The 24,770-nt window shown below is 30.1% G+C and overlaps 1 protein-coding gene across 1 annotated transcript; it reads right to left on the reverse strand.

Moving 5' to 3' along the window:
- Positions 1-740: 740 nt before the first annotated feature.
- LOC107451234 (bombyxin B-1 homolog) lies at positions 741-21,789 on the reverse strand. Its single transcript, XM_016067259.3, has 3 exons — positions 21,718-21,789; positions 18,798-18,999; positions 741-1,091 (listed from the first exon to the last, which is right to left on the reverse strand). Exons 1-3 carry the CDS (start codon positions 21,724-21,726, stop codon positions 916-918), a joined length of 387 nt encoding a protein of 128 aa, XP_015922745.2. The 5' UTR covers positions 21,727-21,789; the 3' UTR covers positions 741-915.
- Positions 21,790-24,770: the final 2,981 nt, after the last annotated feature.

A 24,770-nucleotide genomic window follows, 5' to 3' on the forward strand; every position in this document is an offset into this window, starting at 1 on the left:
TTTTAAGATAACACATTTTTTTGCGATGAAACACGACATTAAATTAGCTATAAAGCTTACTACCAAGTTATGTTTTAGCAATTGGTAACTTTGATGTGATGAAAGTTTTATCATTTATAAGCTTTCATTTAAGGCCTTTCAATGTTCCATTGATAAGCGCATGCATATACATAGATTTAAATTAGCTATAAATTTTACTACCCAGCAACTGGTAGCTTTGCGGTGATCACAGTTTTACCATTTATAAGCCTTTATTTAAAGCCTTTCAATGCTTCATTGATAAGCGCATGCATATGCATAGATTTGTTAGTATAATAAATTAAGTTTTTATTTAAAGCAGGCTACTGTGCAAACACTTATCACTATACAATTGTGCGAAAACTAAAAGCAAAATTGTTTCGCATATAATATTAATCAAGAAAATTTTGCTACTTATAATTTAAGTTCAACAGCATTCTAAACTTAAGTTAAGTTTTAATTAATAACAATATTATTTATAGTAAAATACAGTAATGTTATCAACACCATACATACTTTCATTACTCATCTGATCTTGTTTTTATTTTAAAAAAAGGAACAAGCTTGTTGGTCAGTTAGTTTTTCTTTTTTTTAGAGATTCCCTTTCAGAATTTAAATTAAGAAATAAAACTCATTTGCTATTCTGTAATATATTTAAAGATTCCCCTCACTCATTTCCAGTATTTCAGTTTGTAAAATAAAAATAGAAGCAGAGATGCAAAAACACATGATTGTTATTTATATGTTAAAAAAATGCACATACACACACTGAAAGCACCTGCACATAAGTGACTAGAAACCATTATGTATATAAAATATCGTATCAATAAATCCAAGTCCGTGTTCCAAAGTCGTTAATCGTAATCGTTCCAGTCGTTTCAAGTCCTGTTCTATTATTTAGGTGGTGCGGCAGTATGACAGGAGGGTTAGAACAGAACAGGACCTGAGGCAGCATTCGTCCACAACTCCTCTTACTTGGCGGCCATGGCGAATAGAAGCTCCTGGAACAGATTGCACAGGATCGTTCTGTTCTCTTGAGGTCAAGGAGGAGAACAACCATTGGGGATAAGAATCTATTAAAAAGATTATTTTATAAATACAATGCTTCTGTTATCAGTAAAATAAAAGATATTAAATACTATTACTACTACTACTACAAAAAACGAAATTCAGTGGCACGACAGCCCATAGAGGGCCAAGGCCTACTGAGCCCATCTCAGTTTTCTTGGGCTCTGGGGTGCAGGAGCAGGTGTTCCGGTTAGGTGGCCACCCGAACGCGGAACCCCCAGTGTTTGGTTCTCAAGCATCCTTGGTACTCATTTTATTGATCCACTGAAAGGATGAGAGGCTGAGTCAGCATGGCCCAGCCCGAGGATCGAACCCAGGATCGGTGGCACGACAGCGTGATGTGCTACTACTATTTTCTGTCTACCGAGAGAGAGAAAATAGAGAAAATATAGTGTCCCAACAGTTAAGTCAGAAACTAGTCGAAAATTTGCGTCTATCTTATCAATCTTTGATTCCATTTTCAGATAACTAATGATACTTCTGAACTAATGTAGCAATATATGTAAAAATAATTTATCGCAATTACATCTAAGAATCTTCAAATGACAAAATACAAACACTTAAGGTAGATTAATTTCTGATATACGAAATTTTTGACGACTTTTTTGTGAAAATACGACTTTTTTGAGATGGCGAAGTACGCCAAAAAATAACTTGAATTGGTCCAAATTTTTGACAACTTTTCTTACTAAAATAATGGGACCCTATTTCTCAGATTCCAGATTGAGAGTCAGAAATTCGAACACATTGAAAAAATAAATTTCTTCAGAGAAGGTATACGTTTTTGTGTCTCAATTCATAAGTTAAAATATCGTCTCCGCTAATTGATTTGCATATTTAAAAATAGGCTCTCAAACTATCAAGATTGAATCATAGTTAAAATTGAGTCAGAGAACTGAAGTGCTTTTCCACACATATGATTTTCTATAGATGATTTTTTTTTTGTGTTTACATGTTATTCGAATACCCAAAGAATTTTTCTTATTAAAGTTAAAGCTTTGACGTGAACTTTTTAAAAATCAGTATAGTATACTTATGTTAATGTATAAAAGTTCAAAAAGTTGTAAAAATTTCTACAGAATGTTATATCTGTGAGTTCCTTATTTTTTAATATCTTTTTCTTCGGTATTGCACACAAATTACCACAGAAAATGCTCTCATGTCTTATAATATGCAATTGAATGCACATGTATCAAGCAGCAATCAATATAATCATCAGGCAAGATTAATTTAAAAAGTATTCAAAAATAAAAAAGCGACTACTTCTTAAAAGTTTGTACCAAAAACTGATATTGAAAATTGAATACTGATTTTGAACGAAATCTGTATGAAGGCAAGCAAATTTTTTGTTTGTTTTACACTTATCTATGAAAATTGTTCTAAGGGTACTGTGATATAATACTTATAATGAATACTAATGCATTTTTTAAAGCTTTTCTATTGTACTTCTGTCAAGGAAATATATATATATATACTTGAAATATCGTCTGCACTTTTTAATTAGCATATTTGAGGTCACCCTNTATGTTGGTGTGTTTATTGTTAAAATACCTATCCAACTTTAACAGAGCAGTTTGTTTCAAAAGGCTCTAAACAATTAAAATTTTGTTTGTTGTGTCATACACTTAACAATGAATAAAAGTTTTGAAGAAACTAAACAATGCAAGAAATAAATATAAGATGCGTAACAATGAAAAGAATTCACTTTGTAAAAAGCTATTGAGTGAGTTGGGCGATTTTTATTCAACTGCTCTTTTGCGATTCAATTTATATTGGTTATGGCGAGATTTTTCTCGAGATTTTTCAGATACATTCGTAAAAAACTGTAAGTAACATATATTTTGTTTATTCAATTTAGTCAACGAAAAAATAAAACAAAAATCTATAAATTTTTTCAAGCATAAATCTGCATAATGTTGCACATACAATAAGCCAGTCCAGTTTTAAAGTCCCGTTTTAATTTTTCATAAAAACAATTAATTTTAATAATTTAAAGGCATTAACATATCATGTAACATTGACATATATGTTTAAACTTCCTTATTTACGAAAGAAATTTATATTGATCATTCATTTATATTTTGGTATATTAATTTGAAATGCATATGTCAGTACTGTGTCATAACTAATTGTAAATATGATTATTTTTTTATTAAAAACATGTCCTAAATATTAAAAGTGATTATAGATACCTTAAACCATTTAAATATCTATTGCCATTATAGTTTCAATAGAAATAAATTATTATTGTAAGAAGAATTTATTCTATAATAATAATAACTAAATTTTCATTTAATAACAGGAGATTGAATGGTGTTCCTAAAAAAGGAAAAAAAAGTATTGGCGGAGAGGAGGAGCCAGAGATATGTTGTAGAATTGGAAGTGCACTCATAACTCCTTCGGAGTTGTATTGCTTTGATATGGATTTAGAAAAAAGCTTTGATGGGGCCAAAAATAGTGATTTTGGCGTAGAAGAAGAATCTGAGCTATATTATAGAATTGGTAGTGCACGCATAGCTCCTTCGGAGTTGTGTTCTTTTGATATGGATGAACAAAAAAGCTTTGATTGTGCCAAAAATAGTGATTTTGGCGGAGAGGTAGAATCTCAGTTATGTTATAGAGTTGGAAGTGCACGCATAGCTCATTCTGAAATGAACTGCGTGAATATGGATGAAGAAAAAAACCTTGGTGGTGACAAAGACAGTGATTTTGGCGATGAGGTGGAGCCAAGGCTTTTCTATAGAATTGGAAGTGCTCGCGTAGCACATTCCAAAATGTATTGTGTGACTATGGATGGAGATAAAAAATTTGATGCAGCCAAAGCCATTAATTTTGGTGAAGAGGAGGAGTCAAAGCTTTCTAATCGAATGGGAAGTGCTCCTTCAAGGATGTATATTTCAATGGTGTGATTTTGTAAAAAAAAAATGGCTGACATCAAAATGACTTTGAAAAATGACTGACATTAAAAATGTTTTTGATATTAAAAGTGACTTTAAAAAATATTTGATATTAAAAATGATCTTGACATTGAAAATAAGTTGGTAATCAAAAAAAACTTTTACCATAAAAAAAAAAAAAAAAAAAAAAAAAAAAAAAAAAAAAAAAAAAACAGGGCGATGTCCATCGAGTGTAGTAATGTTAATTTATGCGATATTCAATTCCCAGCGGAATAGATTTTTGGAAACTATTTCGCTGGAAGACACTCGTAAAGCTCCCACAAAACAACATCTTTGCTGACCCTCACCTCCACGTGGTATCGCCCGGGCAACGGTTAATCCGGCTAACGAGGGCAGCGGACGTGGGAGCACAAGTAATATCCTAAACTATTTAACCAATTGATATTATCAAAATAACAATGGAATACTAAAATAAGGAATGATCAAATTAAGGAAAGAGACACAAATCACATTTAAAAGCAAACCGGTTTGAGAAACTTTCATGCTAGTGTAAAATCTCTAAATTAATCTAATTATTGATACATCTTTTAGTGTGAAAATTAACCTGATCTTTAATTTTTAGATTTAAAAAAGTATCGGTTATTTTCAATAAGACAGACTTATTACTTGGTCAAGGATTGCTTATGACCCACCGTTTAAGGAGGAAATTTGGGAATTTAGACTTTAAGTCCAAAACAAATGACCGTGTCCTAAATAATCAGAAAAATAGATAAAAGCTCAAAAACGATAATGAAACTTAAAAAAACTTAACTTGAAAAAGTTTTAACGCTTAAGCTTTAAATTTTTTAAAAAATAATATGTGTTTTTGCTCTCTTAAAAAATAGTTATTTTCAGTGTTCGCTTCTTTTTGTGCACAATATAACGGTAGAAACTGTTTTATAATGCAATTGTTCTTTAAAATCTGTATTCAGCTAGTATTTTAAATATGAAAGCTTTCAAAATAAACGTATTAAAAAAGTCTAATATTAATTCAGAATTAAATTAAATATACTTATATATGTTCTATAATGAGGTTTTTTTCAATCCAAAACTTAGAGTGTATACTTTCTACTGCGTAGAATGAAGCAAAATGTGTATTAAGTGCATAATAAAGCAAAGAGCTGGACATACTATAGTTTCAGTCTTCGAAACAAGAACACTGCATAAAGTTACGGTTAGACAATGAGGCAGGTATTATTTAGAAAACTGAAACTCTAGTTTGTCTATGTCTGTACTTAATTTGAACTTAATGCATGTTTTCAATGTTTTTGCCTACAGAGTTTAAATTTTTTTAACCTGTTAATAAGTTAATAGAAGTACCAAAAGTTATTTAACCTTATATTTCATCTTGAAATTAATATAACATTTATTTATACAGAAAAATAACCTAAAAATGGCGAGAACTTTCTGCTTATCATCTCTTAAGACCTAAATAAAGGCTGGTAGTAACATAAAATTTCGCATTTATTTATACAATTTATGTAACTCATAAGAAATAAATTAAGACATCAGGTTAATTATAATTCAAGTTTCCGTCGGAAGTTGTTTTTGGAACAGTTGTTGTCCTATATTTGAAAAATGAATGAAAAATGATTAAAAATTACCTAAAAGACCAAATTCACTGAGAATGGTAGAATCCACTTGCCCTTATTTATAGTGACACTACCAAAGAATGATCACCACAAAGAGATTTATGACCTCACCAGACACATGAACTTAAATAATTACAGTTGACAATTACAAAGGGCGCAGTTGTGTCACACAATGCCATAGATGCCAGAATTTTAACCACGTCCAACATTCCTGCAGACATACTCCCAAATGTTTAAAGTGTGGTGAAGGGCACTTAACATATACCTGTCAAAAATCCAAGGATACTCCGTCCACCTGTACCAATTGCAGTGGTCCCCCACCCTTCAAATTATAAACAATGTCCCAAATATCCCTAAGTAGAATCTAGGAGCAGTTACAGCTCCAATCACCAAAATGAAGTCTACTGAAATATATTTGCTTTGACTGTGACATATGCCTCAACTCTTAAAGAATCAAAGCTTCGGAATCTTCAAAATGCCCAAGAAGAAGATAGAAGTCTGGTTCAAGAAGCACACACAATATTGAGCGAACTTAAAAATTTTGTGAAATTTTTAAAAAGCAATGAAGGCTTCAATCTATTCCGCCAATTAAAATCAACAGAAGCCCTTAAATCAAGCCAACCCTTAACGACTAAATAAAGCCAATTCTCGTGAAACACAACTTCACATTATAAACTGGAAATCAAATGGAATTTTTAACAAACTACACGAACTTAAAGATTTTATTTCTAAGTTTGACTTGGATATTATGACTATCACAGAGACTCACCTTAACAAACAGCATCACATAAAAGTTGCCAACTGCACTACTTACATGTGTGACAGGAATTTCAGAGGTGGAGGAGTTGCCATCCTGGCGAAGAATAGCTTAATGACTACCGAATTTAACAAATCAAACCAAGCTGGATATGAACAAATCTCAATTCTTCTCAACTATGACAACAAAAGCATCAAGATCACTGGCATTTACAATGTACCTGGTAATACTCTCCCTGACGATGACATCAGACAACTTTTTCCAACAAACACGGAGACAATAGTAGCTGGAGATTTTAATTCGAATCATGCGATATAGAGATAATAAGAAAAGAATTCAAATTAATTAAATCAATTAAAAATTGTACTTCCAGGGGAAAAACGCGCTATGCAGCTGAAATTACAAAAGGAACTGGAACAAAAGAAACAATGAAAAATGAAAAAATAAAAATTAAGAAAAAATATGAAAACCGAAGCTGACGTATTCAGAGGGTTCTTCCTTCTGCGCATCATCAAATTAGAGCGTGTTGTTTTTTCGTTTATTTCAATTTAGTTGTTGCTTGGTAGTCAGTAGTGTAATTTGGTTTTAGGATTTGTTTTCAAGTAAGCTTTTGAGCGTTTTATTCTTATGTATTATTCCTGATTTTATACTTTTGTATTTGCTTAATGTATTTTATATTTTGTATTGTATTTTCTCTTTCTGGACTTTGGCAAAACCTTTGGTGTACAGAGAGAGAAATTTAGACATCTGTCATACTCTCTCGATAGAAAAGGTTTTGCATTTATGGCTTCCGAAACTGGTACCCCCTGAAGACGTCAGCTCCGGTCATCGTATTTTTTCATAATTTTCATTTTTCATTGCTTCTTTTGCAATATAGGGATCTAACAAAACCAACCGCAACGGACAGCAGCTCAAGAATCTTGCAAATAAGTACGGACTCACTGTTATATCGCTCCATTATGTCCTACTTATCTACCAAGCATGAAAAATCAAAGACCGGACATTCTTGAATTCGCTATTTTTAATTTGAATACACTTATTACTGCCGTCGTTTTAAATGCATTATCCTCTGATCATCTTCCCATCTACATCTCAAATGGGATATCCTTAACAAAGGACAGTAAGCAGATCACTAGAACTGATTAGAACTTTTATCAAAATGTTCTCACATTAAATAAGCCATACCTTGCAGCTCTAGAAACTGCAGAAGATATCGTTACACAAATTACTATTCTCCAGAATAATATCATAACTGCCTATAAATAACCAACTACATAAAAAAACTTTATTTTAAATTATATTAAAGTTCCACCTGAAATCAAATTTTTAATCAAACAAAGGAACTGGTGCTGAAACACTAGTGCCAAAAACTTCTGATCTAGACTACACAGAAGAGATGATTAATCTTATCAAGGAAATGCACAAGAAATGCCGATATTATAGAAGAAGACAATAGGGTGATAAAATCGAATCGCTCAGCAAGGAGGATAATTCTGTTTGGAGAATGACAAAATCACTCCATACCACACCTCAAGTGGATAAGCCTGTACATAAAGATACAGGGTATGTCTTCACAGCGCAAGATGAAGCCGAAACTTTTCCCGATTCCCTAGAAAAATAATTATCCTTAAGCCCGGATTTCAATCTGAACAATCACAACTTAGTTATTGAAGATGTCAAACAATTCAACTTATATTCATCTCCAGAGATAATTGAACCGACCACCACGGAAGAAGTTACAAAACAGATCAAAAAACTAAAAATAAAAACAGCTCCTGGTTGTGATAATATCAAAAATAAGATGATCAAGCTACTACCAAGACAGTATATTAAACTAATCGTTCATATCTACAATGCTTGCTTTACCTTAAACTATTTCCCTGATTCCTGGAAGAACGCAACTGTCATACTTTTCATTAAATCCAGCAAGGATCCTACTTTACCTGAGAGTTACAGACCCATCAGTCTTTTGTGCAATTTAGGAAAACTTATGGAAAAAAAATTATGTAATAAAACTACATAGTTTTTGAATTAATTTTGATAAAAAAATTACGCAGCGAGAGGATTAATCCAATTGTTTTTTTAATAGTAATTGTTTTTAACAGTTTTTATTAAATTTAAGACACTAATCTACATTTAAAAGCTGAAGTGTGTTTTTTTAAATTTTTTTAACTGAAATCTGATCTTTCAAATTGTTTTAATGAAAGTTAAGCAAAATGTGGCTAAAGAAAAGTTTTTGCAACTGTTTTGGGCAAGCAAAACCATGGGCTTTACCTTGTACTCTACCATCGCGTGTATAAAATCATGATAGCCCAGATTCAAATACTGTCAGATTCTCATCCTGTTCAAATTCTGTTTGACTATGTCTTCTGAATTTGGAGTTTATGTTAGTGATTTTACAAAGTCTTAAAGTATTATAATATAGATACTACAATATTTTAAATCTAATTTCATCACACATTAACTGTTAAACTTTTATTAAATGTAAATATTGGTTTTTCTTAGTATCTTGGAGTGTTCTAAATATTAATTATACAACTTTAATTGCATTTTATGTCAGTTAAAATATCTTTCTTACTGTGGCATAAATTTTAAGTCCTATTAATTTTAGTGACAGGTTGTTTAAGAAGTCATTTGAGAAGCCATTGAGTCATTTTTAAGATTTATTTCATAAAGAGTTTACTTCTCGCCTAATCTGTTATTCAGATAACACTTCAGTAATTTTTAAATAAAATTTTTTATATTTGTTTCATTTCAAATTATGTCATTGATAATTTGTTTTCTCTCAGAATTATTAGTCCCTTCTATTGGAATCTTCCAAAATGATTTACTGCATGAAAATGAGCCTCAGACGCAACGAGTTGTATTAGCAATATTTGATACAGGTCAAGAACTCTTTTCATTTTGCGGAGTGGCTTTAGTTTATTCACTTTTCACATTAATTGCCTACACATTGTAACTGTTCATCTAGACTGATACATATATTTTAGATCTTTGCTATAAGTTTCAATCTCTTTTTTTTATTGAATAGTCTAAAGAATTTTTCTAAACATCATGATATAAATAAAACTTTTTAATTTAAATTTTGACTATAATATTCCTAAATTATGAATATCATTCTCCTTGATAACAGAAAACAGATTTTCATAAATTTTAACTTTTTCTATTTATTCTTTAATCATTCTCCGCCAACTCATTAATGTGTAAAAATTTCAATAAATATTCGTTGAAGCAAATACTGTTAGATGCAAAATTATCATTCTACAATAAAATTATTGGGCGTATAGAGAACATCTGCGAGCGCTCCAATTTCCTTACCGAATAGCAAAACTCTTGGATAAAGTCTCTTTCCTTACCCAAAATTTGAATTCTAATTAAGATTTTGTGGGACGTTTCACGTAGTCATCGAGGAAAATGTAAGATTTTAACTCGGCTAAGATATTTTTATTGCTTATTTAAAGTTATCCTTTAGGCTAGTGTAATTGAAAACATCGGGCTCTCTGTTTTTAGAATTGCTTGTGTAAACAGTTATTTTCGATAATTTTGCCAAACTTATCCAAATTTAGATTGCCTTAATTAGAAGCAACTAACATTCTTATTGTTAAAAATTGTTTTTTCATGCTTTGAAATTAATTGATTGGTTGGTGTCGTGTTTATGGGGAGAACTATAGATATCCATAAGTGTGCAAAACACAGCTGGCTAACTTCTTGATGTTGTCGGAGTACAGACTCTCGGTGTCAAAGGGGGAGAATTCCCCAAGCTGAGCCAGGGATCTTAAAATGTCAGGGCAGTCAAAAGTATGTATGTTTTGGTGTTAGTGGAATATCATCACAATTACTGCAGAGACGGTAAGTTCTACTATTGCCATCTCCCAGGATCTTCATACCTCGATAGTGACCAGTTCTAAGGCGGATGACAGTTTTGGTAAGGTCTCCATTTGCATTTATTTCACAAATCTGCGAGTCTTTTTTAATTTCAAATTAATTCATTCAATGTTTTCAAATTAAGGACTTTATTGTAGCTCTTTATTAATGTGTTTTTTACGAGTGTTAACTTTAAGATAAGCGATTCTGAAAAAAAAGAATTTCTAAGTTTTCTCCTGCTTCCATTTTCATAAACTATTGTTTTGCGTTTTTGCAAAATTTCGAAAATATTCAATAAAATTAAATATTTCAGGAACAGTTTTTAATTATCATTTCAAAATTTGAAAAACTTCGTTGACAATAGCGTAAAACATAAGCATTTAAAATAGTTCTATACTGATGAACAATATTGCGCCGGGAATAGATGTTTGCTAATATTGTAGTGAATCTTATTTGAAAATGAAAAGTCAGATTTGAATGTATTAAATTTAAAGTTTCAAACAATTTTCTAGGTTTTTTGTTGCTGTTGTTGTAAATTTTGGTATTCCTATAGATGAACAAAACAGATGAATCAATACCTTTTTAAAGATATACTTAATAATCTGCATCTGATTTTAAGTATATCAGAAACTGAACTTAAAACCACATCGTTCGGTACGAAATTTATAGAACTAATTTCTAATAAGTTTTAGGGCGTTGATAAAACATACAATTTGTTTACTTTCAAATTAAACGTGATTTTTAGTTATGAAGAATAAATGGTAAATCTATTTAATTTTTTCTTAAGTTATTTCTAAATTCTCCAGAGGGGAAGGAGACTATGAATGTAAACACCTAAATACGATTTTTACTTTCAAAATTAACAATGTAATTATACATTTTTAATAGTCTACACAGTTACATTAAAATGAGTTGATAAAACAAATAAGTACTTCTAAAATACTTCCAAATAAGTACTACTTCTAAATTAGTACTTCCAAATAAGTACTTCTAAACAATTCGTGTGATTTAGAGTAAATCCAATGATTTTATAGTATTGGTGTAATTGCAGTTGAAAGCAAAATTTAATAAAACCAATGTGTACTTGTCTCAAGAATTTTCAACGTAATTTAAAACTAATATAAAAGTCTTATTTTAGCATGTAGCTAACTTTGTAAAAGTAATGCGTCAAATTACTTATGGTAAATTGAAGATAAATTAAATTTAAAGTCTATCATAAGTTTACGTGAGTTTTAATGATATTCATTTTGCTGCTGGAGTAGCAAAATAATTACTAACTGTTCAGTTATATCTTAACATTAAACATAGCACCAATCCGCAGCCTCAGTAGTAGAATGAGAATAGAGTATAAAAGTAAACTCCTTTTGAATAAAAGTAAAGTTATAATTGGGATTGAGATGAATAGAACCTGCCTTGAAAAAGTGGTGACCTAACCAGAAAATTTTATTTTTTTGTAAAAATCAAATTTTTGAATTGCTAAATTTGTATAGAAATTTTGTATTAAAGGCCACCGTGAGTTCTTCAAAGTAAAAACAAATTTGCGAATGAGTGTAAAGTTGTTTCAGCGGTAATTATCATCATAAATTTACCATAACTTACGAATTGCGGTGGTTACATTTGAGAAAACTTTATTTATACCTTTAGTCTTAAGTCCTTTTTACAGAGAGAATAAAGTTGGCATTTAGTTCCAGCATACTTAATGTTCCATTTGTTTTGCTTCTGACTTTAAGGTTTTAGGAAATTTTATATGTGAAAGAAACTATATTTGAAAAAATTGCTTTAAATAGGAAGTATATATAAAGAAATTTGTTTTAAATGACAGCCCGCATTTGTCTAAAATTACAAAAGTATTAAAACTAGCGTAATGCAAAAGTTGCTCAATTAACTTAACGCTTAACATCTCATAATACGAGCGTTCGTGCGATACAAAATTATTTGTATCGAAATCAAAAATCCAGTGATTACGCAAATGATTTTTTAATTCAAAAAATTTAATAGAATTGGATCATTAACTTTAAAGCTTTTACTTACACAAATTTCAGAAATTTTAGCTAGAGTAGACGGACCTTTTTATGAAATCAAAAGGCTTAAAGTAAATATGCTGTGAATATAAATTTTCTTAGAAATTATTAGTTCAAGAAACTAAGTTCGTAAACATAATAAAACCATTCTCGAGTGGAAATCTATATCCCTGAAGTGTTTTATAGCTACAATAGGCCGGCAGTTGTTGCTGACTCCCAAGTTCCTAATACAATAACTGGTAGTTTGACTTAGAAAATTAAGAGTTTAAATAACGTTGAAGGAAAAATAAGGTTTTAATCCTTTACTATATAATTAATTTTAAACATGAACTTTGGCAGACGCAGGTTATAGATTATAAGTTTTTAAATTTTAATCTTTAAGTATTGAGTCTTTTTTGTGGAAGACCTTTCAAAGGAAATACCTATCCTTTAACGCAGGAAAGCGATCAGACCGATGTACTATATTTGATAATGAACTTTGCCCTAGTTTAGCAATAATATTTTCTTTGAAAAATTAAGCTTTTTTTAGATTAATTTAAGTGTTCGCGTCCAATAAATCTGAAATCGATAGGGAAATTGACATAAAGACATCGCTTTACATCACAGGTGTGCGTAAAACGAACGATTCCAAAACCACTCGACAAGCGTGGAGGCCGAATAGGTAGACGGCTGTTGTGCTTCCTTTTCCAGCTCTACATTCATTTAGCAGTTTTGAAACATTTCAATTCCCTAGTGTACGCCGCTGTAGTAAAAGTGTCCCTGCAGTAAGGGCCGGAGTGACTTTTGGAGTCCTGGTGGTCCTGGACTGCGACGATAGATCGCATGTTAACATTAACTTAAGAACTAATTAACTTAAGAACTAATGCATTCATCACATTTGAAGGGCTTGGTGGTGCATAGTAAGGTCCTGGACTGCAATTTTAGATTGTAGGTTCGTGCGCTTAATCTCCCAGCACTTTAAGTGTTTAGCAGAACTGGACCACTCAGAGAACTTTAGATGACGATAGTCTACAATCTTTTAAAGATCTCATCAAAAAAGTGAAATCTAAGCGTTACGTGGATGAGGGCTGCATTTGATGAAAAAACTTAAAATTAGCCTTAAAAACGTACTATCGTTCTGAATTTAAAACTTACAATTGTAAGAAATTAGATTTGCAACAGAAGTAAAGATAAAATTTTTATACCAAAACTCAAAATGAAGCTCTAACTCGCTGAAAAAAAATATAACTAGTAATCGAATAATAAGAATATATAAGCTACTTTCAAAATATATAAACTACTTTTAAAATATTTAAACTACTAAATCGAACTTTTATAGTTGCCATTTTAAACACTTATGACGGTACAGATAAGTTTTGACTCAGACTTTTATAAATGTTATGTGCTAAAAAAGTTAATAAAAAAAACAAAAACAAATTTCTGGCGTGCCTTGTAGAAAAGTTGTCAGAAGTTAGTAATTTAACAGTATTTGCATTTAATAGTTTTCCAAATTTTTAATTCTACGAGATAGTCTTTCATACAAAAGAAAGAAATTTTTGAATTATGTAAGCAAATCTTATACGAATCTTTATGCATCTAAATTTAATTGAAATGTTTTAACGAATGAAAAGTTTACCTTCAAACAAAAAAGCAAATGTAGTGTAATAAAGTACAAATTACCAGGTAATTTTAAAATTTCTTATTCACTTTAAACTGAAATTTAGTGTTAAAAGTAACGAAATTGCAGAAATCTTTTTGCTTTCCTGAAGCTAAAATGTTTATCTTAAACATCTTGTAACAGCTAGATTAACATGACTGAAACTGTATTTTGAAATTTTATTAGTTCGTTTTAAAAGAATACTGAAACAGTATTTATTTCATAACAAATGTATCTTATTTCTTTATATTACAATAGAACATGAAATTCAATTTTTAATGTTGATGTCAACGTTATTATATTGAAGTATTTGGATTGTAGCAAACAATTGTCCTCTAAACAATTGTACGACCTGTACACAATTCGTCACTAAAAATACTCTTAGTACAAATCAATATTTAAAAAAAATGAATATTCGCTCATCCTTCAAGTTTATTTAGTAGTGAGCCAAACATCACCGAACAAGTTTAAAATCTTTTTAAAATTGTCTAAGATACTAAATTTAAATGAGTTGTCGAAATATGAGAATTTAAAAATTTCTAAATTTATTAATCAGCTTTTCGTCTTAAATCTTAACAAGTTTTATTCCCTGGATTTCTCAATTTTCTGATATAATTTAATTATAAAGTTGAAATTGTGAATGGCAATGCAGTTTTATTTGTTCTGTAATAACTTTCTATATTTAAAAAATACTCATTTTTTAATGGTAATAGGAAAATACTCTTAAAACTTATACTAATAATGTAATCACTGCGTTAAGTTTGTATTTTACATAAATAATACTTATTTCGGTTTAAAAATGATACAGAATTTCTAAATTTTATTGTAGCTTAAGCCTAAAATTTAATCTCTCATTTTGAAAAAGGGTCAACTTCAATTTGTATTTACTGAAGAAACCCCTTTTTCAAAATTATTCCCCCTAATTTGACTTTCATAAAATTAAGTTAGTTAAAAGTGTAGAACTCTGAAATGAAACTTTCAACGTTTTAACTAAAAACTTAATTGAGCAAAATTTTAAATAACGGAAAAATAAAAATATTTTAAGTTGCATTACTTAAACATGTCGGAATCATATGTTTATGTTTAAAATTTGTTTAGAAATTTTATAACAATAATTTTAGATAAAATAGCTAAATAAACACTAACGTTTATTTATATAATTACCCAACTAAATATCCAGCCTAGTAGAAACAAAATAGTGAAGGTAATATTGGTTTAATTTTTTTCATTAAATAAATTTAGTGGCGAATGTTCTCTGCATTTTGCATCGAATAAACTATTATTTAAAAACTTAAAAATGCTAAATTTGTAAAAGTTTGTCCTTTGTTTTAGGCAGAAATAAATCTTATGTTTAGTTCCTTTTTGGTCATTTATTATATAAGAACAAATTTGTGTTGGATTCAAAATTTATTTCCGTTAGAAACCTAAAATATATCCAAATAAAAAATATAGAAATTTTCTTCAAATTCAAAACTGTTTTACTCTTTATGGTACAGAATGTAAGTATTATGGTGCTTTTTAAATTATTTGGTTTACTAATACATCAGAGTGCAAAGCATTCTTTAGTTGGACAGCATATGCTTCATCAGTTTCCGTTCATTATATTGGAGAAAAAACTGTCTAATCACTTTAAATGTACTATGTGTTATTTTACAGTGCATCATTAGCTCATTCAAATGTAAAATTTAATGATCGATTTTTTCCGGCAGCAAAATCTAACTTTTTGATGAAAATATAAATTTTAAACGATATAAATGCAAGCAATAGATGTTAGAAAATTTTCTTTTGTGAAAACTGCTATTACAATTTAGATTTAAGATTTAATTTTTCCGGTTTTCGAAAATTTGACACGCTAAGACTAAATTAAATTTTACGAAAATAAATTTAGAATTCTGGGACATAGTTTCAAAGGCCATTTTTTTAAAATGCTACATGCTTTTTCGGAGTTTAAATTATGTTAAATTTACGCTAAATTAAATCAAGCAGCTTGACTTGTGCAAAACATAACTAGTGTAAAACATAACTGATAATGATTTATACTCTTATAGTATTGTTTGAAGATTAAATCTAGTTAAATCTAGGTAAATTTATAGCGAATATATTAGATTTTTAAAGAATATGAAAATAGTAATTAAAAAATATTAAATGGAAATGATTTTTCGCGATTTCACTTTAGAGTAAATTCTTTTTAACTTATAAAAGCATTGAATTTTAAATTTTTCGGAAGATTTTGCTATTTTAATTTGAATATTATACGTAAACTACTTATTTCTTAATTCTAATAAGAAGTGTTTGTGTCACCTGCGCTCGTTTTTTAATTTTTTGAAAAAATATAAATATATATATTTTTTTATGTCGAATGCATAATATTCAATAGTTATTAAAAGAATATCATTTATTTCATTACACATTCTAATAATATTAGTGCTTTACGAACAGGTTTATTCAATTTGTTTAACCTGCGGAAATACGCGTTATCTTCTATAAGAACATCCTATATAAATAGAATGTATAGATAGAATAGAACAATACCAGTTGATCAGGCCTCAGGCAATCAATACTCTTAGTTAAGTCATCATGATGGCCATCATTAATGATAAAAATGCATGACGAATACGAAAATATAATGATCATGATTGATAACTATAATTGTCGAATACGATAATATCGCGATAATTATCCATAGCATAATATATCAAACATTTATCATGAATATTATACATAACGATAATTATTTGGGTAGCGAAAATATGGAGTAATGTAAAAATAATATAAGTTAATTAAATTATATCAATATTGCGGTATATTACTAAATGTCGATAATCGTGAAAATACATCGAAATATTAAAATTTTGCTCTTATCAGTCTTATCTTAAAGTGATCAATTCTCGTGTTTCAAATATACAGTCTCGAATATGCAGATATTCAGCAAAAACTCGAATATGCAATCGTCAACACATGGTTCAAGAAAATCTATAAGTATTTATTTCAGCAAAGAAATTTTAAGTGAATAATTTTAATTTTTGACTTACGTAACTAATCTCTCAGAAATAAAACTCTCACTTTTGACGATTCAACAATCCTTGATTTACATTTCATTAATTTTGAGAATAATTTCTTCATGAAATCACGTGATTTGTGACAAAACGCGAATTCTCATATATATGACGAAAATGTTTCTTCAACTCGAAATCTCATCCTGGTACTTTGTGGGAGTTTGTTAACCAAAATGACGAAACTAGAATGGAGATCAAACAATAGAAAATAAAGGGACGGAGTAAGCCGAACGATATGTATGGTGGGTAAAGAGTTTACTTCCTATCAGGAAGATCCCGGGATCGAATATCGATTCGGTCGTGGGTGTGTTCAATCTGTCTCTCTTGTGTTCTAAGGGAGACATTGGTCTATATGGTGCCCACGAGAAAGTGAAACTATTGCAAAAGTTAGATACTTTACACACTAAAAGTTGTATTTTCAAGGTAAAAAAATAGAATGGCGAAATATATTTTTTTAAATTTCATGAAATTTATTTCATCGAAGAAGTGACGATAATTATTTCGTCACTTTGAAAAAAAAAATCAGTCAGAGGGTATACTAAGAAACGGTTGCGCCAGTAACGGAGAAAGTTTCGTGATATTTGAGAATACTTTTTTTACAGTGTAAATGTTTATTTTTTGTGCCAAGAAACCAAAAAATTATTGTGACACATCCATAGGGTTTGGTGATCAGCAGCGAACAGGAGTTTCTGACACTCATTTCTCACAAAAAGTTTAAACTTGTACTTAAAACTTTTGTGGTTGCATTTAAGGTGCCGTTTCACAGATTGCACTGTTGCAGTAGATTGTAATAGGATTCTTGAAAGCAATTAATATGTTTGTTGTTTTATTTATTTAGCACTATAGGGAAGTGTTAAGAATCTCTTTTGATGCCTCCGTCGTCAAATGAAGTGATACCTTTTGTGCGAATAATATGATCTTTTCATTTAAGGCTGTTAGTTAGCAATAGTTACTCTTAACTGTTAGGCATAATTTAGCCTATCTAAAACCAGAGTTGTTTGTGCTTATTCTGAAAATGGCGCGAAATGTCATTACGGAGAAAAGTCACAGAAAAGCGTTTGCGGTCTAATATTTCAATATTGCTTTAATGCTGCTTTATTTGGACTCGTGAAAATTTGCGAAAACTGAGAATAAAGCAGTGATTTTGATAATTTTCCTCTAAAATAAAAAATGCCACCAATTTGTAGATTTTTTTAAAAAGAAAAGTTTAATAACTTTTAAAATATTTAAGTAATTGGTTCGTTCTAAAGCCTAGATAATTTATCGCGGCAAGATGATAAATATTAGTTTAAAATCATCACTTACAAATATTTGAGGTATTTTTGAGGTTTAAATGAAGTTATTTTGAGGTGCCAGGGTGGATTTTGAGGTTTATTCGAAATTGAATTTCAAAAATAAACTTAAAATAAGTTGTTTTATTCACACTTGAGGTTATTTTGAGGTTGATTGAAATCTATTTTACGGCAACTAGCTTTGTTCTTGAGATTTACGGATTATATTTTCTACTCTTCAAGCAAAAACGTATATTTGAGGTGGGAATAAGTTCATCCAATCTAAACAAAAACTATTTCTGAGTTATATATGAGGTTAATTTTGTATGGCATAAATGAGGCTGAAATTGTGGTTTATTATTGAGGTTATTTTTGGTGCAAAACATAACCTCATTTTCTATATTAGGTGTATTTTTTACATCTGTCAACCTATAGAAACATCCGTTTTTTGTAAGGGATCGCTTTGATTCGAGTGTAAGGTATTTAAACTGTGGCTTGTTTATTTTCCTTGGCGACAGACATTAAAAAAAAACCCATGTTAAACAGCGTGAATGATGGATAATGAAATTTTTTCTCACCAAGAGGATTTGGTGCGTAACTCCTCTTGCTGATGACGCCAATATCGTTGGGATCGTAATACTCTCCGTGGCACAGTTGACTTAAGGTATCAACCAACAGTTTTCCACACAGCCTGATGTTATCTCGCTTCATCCGAGTTGGAGGTGCACTCACAACCGTATCTGTAAGGTTGGCTGCCAACCATAAGAATAATATCACAACCTGAGGAATAAAAGGATACATAATTTAAGTTAGAGTGTAAGTCACTACTAACCTGTCAAGGTTGATACATTATTACATCAACTTTGACATAGAAATTTTTTTAGTGGATTTTTTTTTATTTAGATTATTTTGGGAATTAAAATGGGAATGAAATTTTCAATGCTTCTTTTATCTTCTGAATTGGGTTCAAAATTACAAGACTACGGAGTTGAACATTAGTAGTCATAAACTCAAAAAATTGGGTAGGCTGTTCAACGACGGTTATAATATAAAATGAAATCTTTCGACACCACTGTGCCTTACAAAAAAGATGTTAAAAATACTGTCATTCCATTAGATTTAGACAAATAGCGATTGATTACTTTTCGAATTTCTACAGATTCAATTTCGAATTTTTTTTCTATCAAAGCATCAGAATTGTGACGGCGATCATTTTCAATAATGTTTTCCAGAGCGTCATCAATAGTCTATTGTGCAGCTCTGGTAACTTCTAAATATAGTATTACAAGTACTATTGAGCTTTTCTTATAATTATAAAGCAATAAAACTATGCGGTTTGTAGTTTTAGCTAGGTATTTCAATACATACTGTGCAATTACCTGTTTTTGATTTTTTCTCAACGAAATTTGCTTTTTTCATTGTTTAAACTGATGAAAATTGATTAATATGCTGCTAAAACTGCTTGTAACTAAATTACGCCGAAAGCAAAAATATTTATTGAAAATATAAAAACAGACAACTGCATAAGAATGTCTTTCAAAAAAACGATGATTGCAGAATCATACTGGTATAATTTAGTCCGAAAAAATTCAATAGAAAATCTAAAATATGTGAATCAATAGAGAATCTAAAATTATATTTTACAAATGCTGATCGGGTAACGGCCTTGTATTTTACAAGTTTCCACGGATATTGCCGAGTAAAGTAAGTATCCAGCATCAGTTTATTTCATTTTATAACCGTCGTTGAACAACAGATCCAATTTTGAGTTTACAACTATCATTGTTCAACTTCATAGCCTTATAATTTTGAACCCAATTCAGAAGACAAAGGTACTCCTGGATCAAGTATTGGAAGAGATTTGCCTTCGTGGAGGAGTTTTTGATAGAAATAACCTGCATTTGCGTTGCATGGAGCGGAAAAAAACGAAAACCTCCCACGGTTAGCTTGATGGTAAAGGGATTCTGACCCATAATCCGCCTACCATTGAAGATATCTTATGTCAGCACTGTGGTCGGGGTGACCTGGGTACAGAACTCGTATCGACCCGATATCAATGGGATTCGAAACCGGCGCACCTCATTGGGAGGCGAGTGCTCTATCTCCTGAGCCACCACGGCCCGACATTAGTTTAATATACTGTTAATAGTTTAATATAGTTAGTTATACTGATTTTTTTGCTTCGTTCTCGTTGACATTTGAGGAAAGAGATCTCTTAAAGGCAGCAAAAGATAAAGCCTAATTTTATAAAGTTTTGAAATTGACATTTTTCAGTTGGTACTTATTTTCATTGAAAAAGTGGGAAATAAATTTAGTGAATATAGTATTTAATTACGCTTTTTTATAACTTAAACCGTTAGTATGATTGAAAAGAGTGCACATAGCAACATCGGAAACTCAAACGACTAAAACAAAATCTAAAATATTTTAACTCTATGGCAAACACGTGTTATAGACCGAATTAGGGAGTTCAATAGTGTATATTTCTTTATGTCATCACTTTTGTGCTTCCAAAAATTATTATAATTAGAAATGGTACTAACAGATTCGGAATGTTTTTTTTATAGATCGTATGCTCATTTTCAAATAAATCTTCCGAGTTACATGCTAAATTGATAAAAAATAATTCATTTTAAATATACGATCGTTTTCTTAATATTAGAATAACTAATGTGGAACTAAATGTATACAATTTTCGAAAAAATACTGTAGTAAAAACAATCGAGCTTCAGAATTTTCGATTCATTATTTCTTTGTTAAAATTTTAACTTTAATTTTTCTCGCTAATAATAGGTGCTGATATAATCATTCATAAGGTGTTGATGTTACTGCAAAGTATCAAAATAGGTGCTTGTTGATTTCCTCTGATGAATGTTGACAATCACATAGTCGCTTTGGTAAATGTCCAAAATACTTACTAGGTCTAGTTAAGTGCCTATGCCCGGTATGCCCTACATCAATGTTTTTTTAAAGTCAAGTTCCCAGTAGGCGTTTAACCGGTACTCTGAACACTGATGTTTACTCCTAATCTATTCTCAGCAGATATTAAAATATCGAATAAATATAATAATATCAACGAATAAGTTAATATCAAATCGGATATAACGAATATTTTTCACCAAAGTGACTATGTGATTGTAGACATTCATCGGTGAATGTCGACATTCTCTTGATTTCTGTCATTCACGGCAATACTGATGGTTATTCCTGCTCTAATTCAGCGAAACTAACTGAATATTTACATCTATCAAATATCAATTTGAAATTAAATTATTAAGTTTGTTCAAATTAATCTATCATAAAACTCATTTAAACAATAAGTACAAACCCGTAAGTCGTCCACTAGAGTCAAGCGACACGTTCCAACTTGTCGAGAAGCGAATCCCGGTATCTTTTTAAGTACGTCAATTAATTTATGATAACAAACGATAGGTTGGGAAGTGTTACAATTTAACTCAGTGTAGGATTTTAAGTGAAAAACTGCCACTGAATACTCACCTTTAACATGGTGTACCAAAGAAGACCGTGTCCCTAGAGTGACCACGATCTTCGTCTCCCCTTGAAGTTCGTAATGAGAAATGAATGCTGGACATTGCTTTTAAATAGGAATCACCAGTCTCTGTAATGCGTCAGCTGTTTCTGATCAAAAGTAAAATATCCCTGCCGAAAATAGGATCAACAGACATTGCTTTTGACCGCTCCGAGCATTAGGGATTGAAATTAAGAAGATTACATCTTTTGCCCATTGGCTCAAATGTCTATTCCAGAATAGGAAGAGATTTACACCCTCGTTTGCTGGTCAACATGTTGTGGTTCGAAGAAAAACATTTGTTCTAAAGGAAGTTGTTAAGAGAATTATTTCTAGTTAGGAGTTTTATAATAAATGGCGCTTGAATTCCGGGAATGATGAAGTGATTTGGATTAAATAGTTTCATTTTTTTTCTCTCTATATCGATAAAACCTCCTTTTCTAATTGTCTAGTTCATACAGGCAAAATTATTCAACATTTTAAGCTTGCGAAAGACTAAGTAACACACATAGTTTGATTTAAAAATTGCTAGAATTATTAAAAATAATTTGAAATATTTTACAAATATACTTTCTGGTATATTTTTTTCTTCATGTTGTACATTTTGAACTGTGATTATTATAAAATAAGAATAGTTTCAGAGCGGAATAGAATAGTTTTACCATTTACGATACAATATGGTTTTCGAGTAACTTTTTTCTGGTAAGTGTGTTTCAAATCAAACTATCATAAATTCTCAAGAGTTCAGAGTTTGTGTTTATGCAAACTTGCAACTTATTTGATAGTTTCCTTCCTTCAATAATATTTGCACCATTGAAACCTTAAGGCAGTTTTATTTTAACTAAATTTTCATTTAGCAATTAATATACGTATTTTAATTTTTCAGTTTCTACATTCTTTTATAGTATTTATCACCAAAAAGTTAGGCTCTTTGATTTGTTATACTGCACAAGTAATTATCAATTCACAATTGTTTCTTTTTTGGGGGGAGATACACTGAATTAAGAAAAAAAGTACCAATACTCAGGGAGCCAGTACTTTTACCGTAAAAAATATTTTTACAGAAACATGTTACGATGCAAAAAATTAGATATAACGCAGTTTCTACATAAATAAATATGAGTATAACCAATATTCCAGCAGATGATTAAAATAATAACTAACAAAGAACAGTAAAAATATAATACTGATAAATAATAATCTTAACAGAGAATAAAACTCTCAAGATAATGATAATAACTAGTAGAAGACAGTTAAAAAGTCAAAACAAATATATTATACATAATGAAGTACGTTAAAAACTGTAAAAAATTCCGGATAAAGTTACGAAAAAAAGCACTTTTACAGTAGAATCTATTTTTACAGAAACATGTTGCGGTACAAAAAATCTTAATCGTTGTTTTGATAGTAATTCTCACTGTAAAATCACTGAATCACTATGATAAAATAAATATCCCCGTGAAAATATTACGATATAATATTTTAGGATGAAAATGGATTTTACGGTAAAAAGAATTTCATGAAATTGCCGGTACTTTACACCGTTATTAGATCCGGAATTTTTTACAGTGAAAAGAGCAAAAATTTTAGTCTGGATGGCACCTGTAAACTGAAATTTTTTACCTTGGTTTAGAAATTGCAGAACATTAAAGAACCGAAATTATAGAATAAACTTACTTTTACAGATGCTAAGAGTTTAACAGAAACCTGATATAATTGATACCTGATATAAACCAGTTTGTCCTGATATAATACGAACAACTAAATTGAACTACAAAAGCATCCGTTTATTAACAATTAATTTGATTCTAAATGAAATAAGATCAAGGTATCATTAGATTTTGCTCTTCACTAAAAACTTAAATTGTTGTAGTTTTCAAAAGTTTAAATTAATATGTACATTGAGCCCCCCCCCCCAAAAAAAGGAAAAAAAAAAACTACTGCCTTGAATACCCTGTGATCTTATGATCAGAACTTCGCGTTTTAGAGCTTAATGCTTTAAGGGGATGACTTCAAATATGCTAAGTAATAATTTTTCACTAAAGCAAAATTTTTGTCGGACCTTTTTTAAATATTTTCCATTCGATTTGATAATAATTTAGTATTAATCTTTTAGTGTTCTCCCAAAACGTTGTTAGAAAGACACCCGCCGCCCTTCCAACCCCTTGCTCCCGTTAAATACGCTTTTTTTGCTTTTTCTGTAAAAATAAGCCCCCATCCTTTAAAAACACTGACTTTTCATTCTCATGTTTAATTTTGAAAGAAATTAATTCACTGTTTAAATAATAATTGCACCCAGGTAAAATTATCTGTGTTTATAGGTTTATAACTCTGACTACTATTACAAATATTTACTTCGTTAGGATTATTCTCAACTGGTTAAATTTTTATAAGTAAATAATTTTATAAGTCTTATTTCCGGGGGGGGGAGCATATTAATAAATTTCTTAAGTCATTTTGCATTTTAAATATTTTTTTGAAATAAATAACTCTTTTTTTTTTACAAAAATATGCTTATTTTCTCATAATTCTCACTTTAAATTTTCAGAAGCTTTCAAGATGTTTATCAATTGATCTTTTTTTTAATTTGCTTTTCTTGAAGAAAACTTATACACAGGGATTATTTTCTATCATACCTTCAATAATTTTTGCAAACTACAAATGCTTAGCTAATTTCGATAATGAGAGAGAATTACTTTTTGAAATATACACATAAGATAGCATGTGATGATAATTTAGAAATTGTTGAGGATAAAATTCAGTTATTACATAATATTACACATTTTCACGGTGTTAAGTCCTTTCAAAACTCAAAAGCGCCCTTTCCCAATCTAGGGAGAACTCTGAATACATCATAGAAAAATAGAACTGATCAGTATTGTAAAATAGTGACATGGATATAAAAGGCTTAAATTAATTTTGCCACTACATAACACACCTTTACTCAGGAGTTTGTTATAACAGAGTATTAAATCACCTTTTCTCATTTTAACGCTAAACATACTTACTAGGTCTAGTTAAG

Source organism: Parasteatoda tepidariorum, chromosome 10, assembly GCF_043381705.1.
Source record: "Parasteatoda tepidariorum isolate YZ-2023 chromosome 10, CAS_Ptep_4.0, whole genome shotgun sequence".
Taxonomy (NCBI): Eukaryota; Metazoa; Arthropoda; class Arachnida; order Araneae; family Theridiidae; genus Parasteatoda; species Parasteatoda tepidariorum.